Here is a 10,692-nt window from a genome sequence, read left to right on the forward strand (position 1 = left end):
TTTTGGATTTGGTTTTTTCTAAAAATGCAAAATTACAAGCAAAGTAAACGTAATTGAAGCAACATAAACTATAAAAACTTTGAATCTTCGCAGTCGTCTTCTTCTTCACACATAGTATCTCTTGATGGCATCTGAATTTATTGCTCTTGGCCACTCCTAACCATCCATTTCAGCAAGTACCATAGCTCCTCCTGATAGTACCTTTCACACCATATAGGGGCCTTGCCAGTTTGGTGCGAACTTTCATTTGTATTCTTCTTGATTAGGGAATATTCGTTTAAGCACCAATTGCCCGATTTAAAAAACCCTAGTTCTCACATGCTTGTTAAAAGATCGCGCCATTCTTTGTTGGTACAATTGACTATGGCAAACGACAATAATTCGCTTTTCATCTATCAGAGCCAGTTGTTCATACCTTTTGCGGATCCATTCCGCATCGTCCAACTCAGCTTCTTGTATTATCCGAAGTGAAGGGATTTCTACTTCGACTGGTATTACTGCTTCAGTGCCATACACCAACAGGTACGGAGTGGCCCCAGTTGAAGTTCTGGCAGTAGTGTGATACCCCAGTAATGCATATGGCAGTTGTTCATGCCAATCTTTGTAGTTATCAATCATTTTTTTGAGGATCTTCTTGATGTTTTTATTGGCGGTTTCCACAGCCCCATTCATTTGTGGCCGGTATGCGGTTGAATTTCGATGAATGATTCGGAACTGCGCACACATTTCTTTCATCAAGTGGCTTTTCAGAATAGCCCCATTTTCTGTTATGATTGATTCTGGGATACCAAATCGGCATATGATGTTGTTGCGCACAAAATCTGCGACTACTTTCTTTGTTACTGATGCATAAGATGTCGCTTCTACCCAGTTGGTGAAGTAGTCTACGACGACCAGAATGAAGCGGTGTTTGTTAGACGCAGCTGGCTCAATTGGTCCAATGACATCCATGCCCCAAGCGGCGAATGGCCAAGGTGACGTCATAGCATTCAATTCTGTCGGAGGAACCTTTATCCAATCTCCATGAATTTGACACTTGTGGTATTTCTGGACGAACTTGCTACAATCGTTCTCCATGTGTCACGCCCCAAAACTCACCCTAGACGTGACCGGCATCCGACGTCATAAACAACATGAGAAGAACCTAAACGATGCAGTAATAACACATTGAACCCGCCAGGTTCAACATTCGCCTCCAACAGTTTATAAAATAAATGCAAACAGATCATGAATATATAAATTAAATCAGCGGAAGTCTTTATTAATCAAATACTTAGTCAAACTTAACAACGTGCCCGAGAGTTAATCAATAACTCAACAACTACCCACCAAAAATGTATACTATGTAGCTTCTAAGATAAAGGAATAATAGTCTGACTCATCGGGACACAGCCCGGAAAACTAATATAATGAATAAATAAAAAAAATAGGGTGTCCCACGAATGAATGTGTGGGATCACCAAATTAGCAGCAACGTCCTTCCTAAACGCCTGGAGTATCAAGAACTTGCTCTTCTCGGTTACCTAACATACCATAAAAAACAACAATGGTATGCCTGAGTACTTTGTACTCAGTGAGTGCCTCGGGGACAATAAGTAATAAGAAAATAGAGTACATAATACATAAAGAAATCAGTCTTGAAAATCATGTGAAAGTAATGTAAGAACAGTTATTCAGTTTGTGTGTCTCAATAAGAATTATCAAAACCGATTACAAGGCCTCCTGTCAAGGTACAACTTCAAATATGCCTTTCAACTGAACATAAATAACAACAACAATTCCATGAGAAAATAAGAATATCACACATGCCAATACAGGCCCAAGAATCAAGAACATCGAAGGGGTGACCGTAGAGGTTCCCTTGTCCTGACACACTTCACCGGAATATGAAATTCAACGGTGGCTATCCTTCCTCCCGAATAGCTAGGCATAATCACACCCCAGGTAGCGAACCCGGAAGTGGCCACTCTTCCTCCCGAATGGCTAGGCATTACGACACTAGGATCAATAGTGGCTACCCTTCCTCCTGAGTAGCTAGGCCAAACACAAAAATAAAAAATTCATAGCATGGAAGCTGAGTTATAGCATAGAAGCTAAATCACAATTATCTCAATGTAGTCACACTATCCATTAGCCTTAAGTTTGAAAAGGTTTCCACTTCTTTAAACAAAGTTCAATTGTCATATTGTCTCATGAAAACCTCATTACCAACCATTAACCCTTATTATTGATCATCTCTTATAGAGGAAAAATAGTTGGGATCACCTATATATGTATAGGGCATAGTACAATTAAGGCCTGAAATACTGACGTATTTCAAAATACGGGCCGTATTTAACAATAATGAAAACAGTGAACAGTCTTAGGGAACAAGTGAAATACGTGCAAGGTATACAGACCGTATTTCAAAATATAGGCCGTGTTCTATGGCCGTATTTAATCATAACAAAAACAGTGCGTAACCTAGGAAAGTGGGTGAAATACGCCTAAGGTATACGAACCGTTTTTCAAAATTCAGGCATAAACTCTGGCTGTATTTTATGATAACGCAAAACAGTGAAGTCCAATCCTCCAATACACTTTCCCACTTAACTTGAATTTACGGAGTGTTACACCATGGCCATCCAGTAATAACCTGTTCTGAAGATTTTTTTTGCTAGTATGAGCCCATTCATGTGAGGCCTGCAGGTTCAGGCATGCACTTCTTCAATCAACCTTGTAGCTTCAACAAAGTCAACACATCTAAGCAATCCCAAATCCGGGGTTCTTTTGTACAGGACATTCTTGTTGAGGAAGAAACCATTTGCCAACTTCATGATAATCTTCTTCTGATTTAAGGTGATTCCTTCAGGATATTCTCCTTTCTCTAGGAACATTTTAATGTTAACGTACCAAGGTTTTCCATCAGTCTCTACCTCTACAAAAGCGCAGTGAGCCGGTCGATCTCTGATTTCAATTTTGATAGGATCAATGTGCCTACTGTCAGGATGCTGAATCATGGATACTATTGTTGCCAATGCATCAGCAAACTCATTCTGGGTTCTTGGTATATGATTGAACTCTACTTCTTGGAACCGATTTGCCAATATTTGCACGAGTCCCACATACGGTATGATCTTCTCATTTTTTGTGGCCCACTCTCCTCGAACTTGATGAATCAACAAATCTGAATCGCCAATTACCTGAAGGTTTTGCACATCCATGTCAAGGGCTAAACGTAGACCCAAAATACATGCTTCGTATTCAGCCATGTTGTTAGTGCAGCTGAAGCTCAACTTGGCTGCCACTGCACAATATTTTCCTGATTCTGAAACCAAAACGGCTCTCATTCCTAATCCTTTAAAGTTGACCGCTCCATCAAAGTCTACTTTCCATCCTGATTCATCTTCACTTTCTTCGCCCTCAATTGTCATTATCTCTTCATCAGGGAAGTAAGTCCAAAGAGGTACGGGATTGTCATCTACCAGGCTTTCGGCTAGTAGATCTGCTAATGCTTGCCCTTTAACTGCTTTCTATGAGACGTATTGAATGTCGAACTCACTTAATAGCATTTGCCATTTGGCCAACTTCCCTATGGGCATAGGCTGGTGAAAGATGTACCTTAGGGGGTCCATTCTTGAGATCAAATGAGTCGTGTATGCAGCTATATAATGCCTTAACTTCTGAGACACCCAAGTTAGAGGGCAACACGTCTTTTCCACCAAGGAATATCTGGATTTGTAGAGTGTGAACTTCTTACTGATGTAATAGATAACCCTCTTTTTCTTGCCTGTTTCGTCATTTTGTGCCAATATGCACCCAAAAGCATTTTTCGATACTGACATGTATAGCAGCAAAGGACTTTCCGGCCTTGGCGGGACCAAAACGGGCAGATTTGACAGGTATCTTTTGATTATGTCGAAGGCTTTCTGGCAGTCTTCCATCCATTTAGTTAGAGCATCTTTCTTGAGGAGTTTGAGGGTTGGTTCTATGATTACTGTGGACTGGGCGATGAAGCGTCCAATGTAATTCAACCTTCCTAGGAAACTCATGACCTTTTTCTTCGTTCTTGGCGGTGGGAGTTCTTGGATTGCTTTGATCTTGGTAGGATCTAATTCGATACCATGACGACTGACTATGAATCATAGTAATTTTCCAGCAGGCACACCAAATGCGCATTTTACAGCATTCAACTTCAAATCGTACTTGTGGAGTCTATCGAATAATCTTCTTAAGTGCTCAAGATGATCCTCACCCACTCTGGATTTGATGACGACGTCATCCATATACACCTCAATCTCTCTATGCATTATATCATGAAAAATAGCGGTCATTGCCCTCATGTAAGTAGCGCCGGCATTCTTGATCCCGAAAGGTATTACTCGGTAATGATACACCCCCCACGGTGTGATGAATGACGTCTTTTGAGCGTCTTCTTCGTCCATCAGTATCTGATAATAGCCCACATAATAATCCATAAAAGATTGCACCTCATGCTTGGCGTAGTTATCAATGAGTATGTGAATGTTTAGGAGTGGGAAATTATCCTTTGGGCTAGCGCGGTTAAGATCAAGATATTCCACACAGATCCTTATTTTTCCATCTTTCTTTGGTACCGGGACTATGTTGCTAACCAGGTCGGGTATAGCGTGACCTCAACAAATCCCGACTGAATCTGTTTTTGTACTTCTTCTTTAATTCGAATGCTGACGTCAGGCTTTGGTACGCCTGATTTTCTATTTTACTGGGGCAAATCCTTCAAGGATTGGCAACCTATGGGCAACAATGTTCATACTCAAACTCGGCATATCGGCATATGACCATGCGAAAACATCTTCATACTCTTTCAACAAACTCCGATACCCTTCTTTCTCAGCTTCTGTCAAACGCACACTTATTCTAGTTTCCTGAACCAATTCTACATATCCTAGATTAACTGCCTTTGTTTTCTCTAGGTTTGGCGTTGTTCTGTTCTCGCATTCCTCTTCGACATCTATCAACCCTTCTGGTTCGGTTATCTCTTTTTCTTGATTATCGTTTTGTTTGTTGTCATTTTTACTTGTTTTGTAACATGTCATGACATTATTTGTGGCCTCTGTATTATTACTGTAAAACAAAATAACACGATTAGCAATTTAATCACGTATTTATATATATACATATATTTATGTAGGTAAAGTAAAGTGATTTTGTCTTATTGTAAACTTTGAGGCGTTTTCATTGAAAATTTTAAAATGAGCGATACAAACTGTGGTCCTAACACGGAATGGAACATCGAGCCATTTCTATTATTTAACAACACATAATAAGAAAACATAAAAAGGCGACAAGCCGGGCCTCAAAGCCAACTTTTGCCGTTTTTTATGAAAATGAGCATTCTTTCTACCGCAGAGTGAACAATAGGGTAGAAGTCCATCCACTTGTTGTTTCCCCTAGCTTAGCTTGCCAAATCTCCAGTGCTTCGAAGCATTTTTCAATGATGGCTGCGCATTTCTCTTCCCAAAACAACGCCCTTAAACCCTCTTCTGGATCTTTGCTGTTGTGACTCATTGGGCATACTGTGAAGGACTGGTATAGATGAGGGAACGACTTTCACATTTCATCGGGACCTCTCAGCTCATATTCTGCTTCTTCCTCTTCTGCCTTACATGGTTCGTATCCATTGAAATCGATATTTCCCATTTTTAATGCTCACCAGTTCTTTGATTCCTTGTAAGTTCTTTCCTAAACCTTTCCCGGGCTCAAACCCACTCCTTATCATAGTTGCAGCAACCATTTTGTAGACCCGTGGCATAGGGATATCTTCATCGCCTCCCCTACGATCTATCATGGCTAGTTCAACAGTGTGAAAGTCAGCTCCAACTGGTGACCTCTATATGACTGGCACAGAGTTGTTCGGATAGTTGTGGATACTTCCTTTACCATGAATCACGACTTCCTGATCATTTTATATAAATTTGAGAGACTGGTGTAACGAAAATGCTACAACTCCAGCGGCGTGCAACCATGGTCGTCCCAATAATAAGTTGTAGCTTGTTTTGATATCCATGATGATGAACTCCACTACGAACTCTGCGGGACCTATTTGTATATGTAGATCTATTTCTCTAATTAGGTCGCTGGTTGCGCCGTCATAAGCTTTTACATTTGTTCGACTCTAGCGGATTTTGCCAACATCATACCCGAGTTATTTCAAAGTCGCCACAGGGCATACATTCAACCCCACTTCTTTGTCAATCAGCACTTGAGGGATAATCTTGTCACGGCACTTGACTGTTATGTGTAAGGCCCTGTTGTAGGTCTTAGCTTCTCTTGGCAATTCGTTGTCAGAAAATGATAGCCTATGCGCTTGTACAACATACCTCACAATCTCGGCCAATGTTTCACTTGTAGTGCCGGCGGACACTTGGACTTCATCCAAAGCTTTCATTAAGGCTAAGCGATGTTAAGATGAACTAGGTAATAATGACATTACTGATATCCTAGCAGGAGTCTTATGCAGGTGCTCAATAATCGAACAATCCTTGACTGACATTTGCCTCCAAAAGTTTTCAGCTTCGCCTTCAGTGATTGGTCTTTTATGAGGATTTTCGTGACGTGGTGCTTCGAGCACAAATTCTTCTGGGGAATAACACCTTCCTGACCTGGTCATACCCTGAACTTCAGTAGCTATCTCTTTTTCTTTATTGACCATCATCTGGTGCGGCGGTTTGATCACAAAGGGTGCATTCTCAACTGGTCCTGATGTTTTGAGTATGAATGGCTCGTTCTGAATTCGAGCGAATGTTGAGGGATATTTGAGCATGAAAGGCTCTCTTTTGGCTACATCAGATGTCTCAGATTTCTTTATCAAAGGGCTTAACACTTCTTTTCGCTCTTGTAAAGACAACGAGGTGATGGTGCTTTCTAACCCTTGAATATCTGGACGAATTATCGTAGGGCTCTCTTCCCATTCATCACCTCTTTCTATCATGTGAATTTGGTTCCCTCCATGTTTCGGGAGGGGATTTGTGTCCACATTTGGAGGTGTTGGTTCTAGGATAAGCTCATGATTGTCAATCATATCTTGTAGTTTGTGCCTTAGGTTTATGCAATATTCGGTGGCATGGCCAACTTGGTTAGAATGATAGGCGCAAGTGAAATTCGGCCTGTACCATCTATCCGTGGGATTAGCAGGTTTTGGTGGACCAGCGTTCATTCGCCCGACATCTCTTAGCTTGGCAAATAAACTAGTCCTTGATTCTGGCAAAGGAGTGAATGCTCTCATAGGTTTCTTTCGGGGTGCCTCATAGTTTGCTGGCGGAGGCTGGTTTTGGAAAGTCTGGTTTTGTGGATCTTGGTTATTGGGTACTGGCATTCGATAATTTGGTCATGGAGCTCGGTTGCAAGGTGCTGGAATTTGATAATTTGGTTGTGGAGCTTGGTAGCCAGGTTGTGCGTATCACACAGACATTGGGCTATATTGGGGTGAAGTGGTTATATAGTTGGTTGGTGGAGGTGATTGGTAGTTATGTTGATTTTTGTGGGTCATCTCTTTTCCTCGGCTTTTTGGGCTAGTAGTTCTAGAAACATAAGCTATATCTTCTCTCTTCTTTTTACTACCTGTGGCGCTAGACACACCTGATCTGCTTAGTACACTAACAATCCCGCCAGTTTTGAGGCCATCTTTGATATCTTCCCCAGCAGCGACTAAATCTGCAAAGGAGCTCCCTTTCATAGTTATCATTTTGTCAAAACAATCAGCTTCTTGGTACCATATGAATGCGGCTACCAGCTCAGCTTCAGTCATAGGTGGTTGCACACGCGCCGCTTCGTCTCTCCAGCGACTGGCATATTCTCTGTAGGTTTCAGTTGATTTCTGATGAATTTTCTCCAATGAGAAGCGATCAGGCACATTGTCCATATTGAAGCTGAATCTTTCCATGAATGAACTTGCCATCTCTTCCCATGTCTTCTATCGACTAATGTCTTGAGAGATAAACCATTCCATGGCTGTTCCAGATAGACTTCGACTGAACAACCTCATGAGCAAATCTTGGTTTCCACCATTTCCAACCAATTGGTCGCAGTAAGCCCTCAAGTGGGCTCCGGGATTGCTCGACCCATTAAAGTGATCAAATTTGGGAATTTTGAAGCCTTCTGGTAGACCCAGGTCTGGATGTATGCACAAGTCAAAGTATCTCAACCCCTCTTTCTTTTTAGAGACATGTTCTAGTTCAATAATTTTCTTCCCCATTTCCTTTTCGATCTTGTCTATCCTTGCCTCAAAGAACATTTCCATGTTCTCCAGTTCTGGCGAAGTGTCAATATGGGTGACATGGTCTTGAAAAGTGACATTTGGTTGTACGGGATAGATCACAGGAACTCCTGTTGACCGGGGGGCTTGATAAACATTTATGTTTGTAGCGTGAGCGGGTGTTTGAAAAGCTGGGGTTTCGTGGGAGAAATTCCCCACATGGGTGGTATTTCGGTGTAGTGGAGTTTGAATAGTAGCCCCAGTTTGGGTTTGCGGGAAATGGTCAAGAATGGGTAAGTCTAGATTTGGGAAAATGGGTGGAGGTCATCCAGCCTCGGCATTAGTAGCATTTTCCTTTTCGGCCCTCAGGCGGGCTGCTTCTTCTCTTGCTTCAGCCAATTGCCTCATCAGCAGACTAATAGCCTCTTTCGAAGGCATTCCAGCTATGTCAGCTGTTGGGGTACCCTCGACTAAAGCAGTTTTGTTCGGTGGCGGAGTCTCAGGCATGTTTTCTTCTGGAGGGTTTAAGGACGCTACGGAAGCTTTTGATCGAGTAACTGGTGCCAGCGAATCGACCCCTGTCTATAAGAGAAAACAACTCAAAAGCTCCCAAGTTAGCATTAGATTTAAGCACAAAACAAAAGATATCACGTTGTTTGCAGTTTATAGCACATAGATTCATATATTTTATTTCAACCCTTGACTGATTCACATTCCAAGGGTATTTTGGTCTTTGGTATTTTTGGGAATATTGCTTTTTCGATAAGTGGCTTTTATGGTTGATTTGCTTCTACCCGTCCTGTACCAAGGGGGATTTAGATTTTTATCATAAAAGGATCGAGTCTTAAATAGACTGCCTACGTATCCCACCAAAGAAAATCGGAGTCCATGTCGTAGTTTAGGCATACACGAGAAAGGTTTTTTGCTATGCTACCCGAAACTTAGTTTTTCTACCCTGACAAGGCCTTATGTAGGCTTCCCACGTATCCCCAATGGGACATCAGGTCAGCATGGTTTCGTTTACATAAAAAGGGAAAGGGATATTCTATTTTATTGAAAGCAGTAAAGGGATAGTTATGTTTTTCTATCCAACCAAACTAAGAGGGCCTTCATCGTCTTCTTTATCTTCATCTTCTATCCTTGTCTTCCCGCTACAATCCAAACATGGCCTTCATTTACGAGGCTTTCCAGTTCAATGTAGTGGCTAGGGCGGCCGTGATGATAGACACAATCCCTTTCTTTTGGAGATCCTGGGCGACCCTGATAGGTTTGTGGCACTGCTCTTATCTTCTTCACGCTACATAGTAGGGAGTGGATCCTGGCGTATGACTCTTCGAATTTGAAAAAGTCGCTCCTCCAGAACCTAACCTTTGATATCCTTCCGGATGATTTCTTCCTTGATCATGGGTCAGGAAAGGGTGGGGCCCCCCATAGATGGCTAATTCTCCCTTAGTCAATCTATTGGATAAGCTTCCTTTCTAATGCTCTGCACTTATTGGCTGTATGTCCTGACTCACTTCGGTGGTAGAGGCATTTTCTGTAAATCATAGAAGGAGCGCATAGTGGCAACAGATTTGGGCTTTGCGCGTACACTCCAAAACTTCCCAAAGTCTCCAAGAGTTCTTGTTTTTTGGACAATTCCACTGGCGTACCCTAATTATGTGATCTTGTGCCCTTAAGAGAAATTGTGCATAAAACTGGAGGTTCCTCGAGCTGAGATTCGCGCGGGTCTCCATAGACTTTCAGATTGGGGATAAGTAGTTCGTCATCTCCATATGGTATGGGGTCAAGCCCTTCTTGTTGATTGAGTGGGACATAACTCCCAAGTGGTGCTTCAGGTGCCTTTCCCTGTTTTACCCGATTGGCGAGGTGTTGCTTTATTAGTTCCTTAACATAAGCTAGGAGAGTTTTAACGCTTCTTTCATTTTCTTATTGGCCGCCTTAGTGGTTTGTACAGCTTCTTTCATTCTAGCAGTTGATAGGGCCATCCTATCGTCCTATTGTCGATTTTTCTCACTTGTCACTTCCAAGTTCTCATCGTCACTGACTAGGTTAACGTAAGGAGAAGTTGCACTCATGCTGTCTAGAGTCTCCATTTCCTATTAGCAAATCAACCTTTTTAAAAGTGGAGCTAATTTTGGTTTTAGGGGTTGGTTTTTTTGGTTTTTCTTTTGGGTAGTGATCGAAATGTGGACCAATCAAGAGTTTCAACAATACATATAATTTTCATACAAAGCAGTTATATCAAGTATGCATTTGGACAATATATAATTTTCTTTCCTATAACTCGTTACTCCAAGGCTACTAGCGTGTGAAGCAGGATTGTGCCATATGTAAAAAAAATATACTATTCCCAAAAAATAAAAATCCCGGTGCTTTTCATTAATAGTATTTTCTCAAGTGGGATTATAAGGCTTTTAAAGTAAACACAATAATCAGAAAAAGTCCACTCCACGGACAGAAATCTGTGGCCTATC

The 10,692-nt window shown here is 41.6% G+C and overlaps 1 protein-coding gene across 1 annotated transcript; it reads right to left on the reverse strand.

Annotated features, from left to right (window-relative positions):
- Positions 1–297: 297 nt before the first annotated feature.
- LOC132063062 (uncharacterized) lies at positions 298–1,077 on the reverse strand. The gene has a single exon (XM_059455495.1). It carries the CDS (start codon positions 1,075–1,077, stop codon positions 298–300), a length of 780 nt encoding a protein of 259 aa, XP_059311478.1.
- Between the last annotated feature and the right edge of the window lie 9,615 nt (positions 1,078–10,692).

The sequence above is a fragment of the Lycium ferocissimum genome, chromosome 7, assembly GCF_029784015.1.
Source record: "Lycium ferocissimum isolate CSIRO_LF1 chromosome 7, AGI_CSIRO_Lferr_CH_V1, whole genome shotgun sequence".
NCBI classification, from domain to species: domain Eukaryota; kingdom Viridiplantae; phylum Streptophyta; class Magnoliopsida; order Solanales; family Solanaceae; genus Lycium; species Lycium ferocissimum.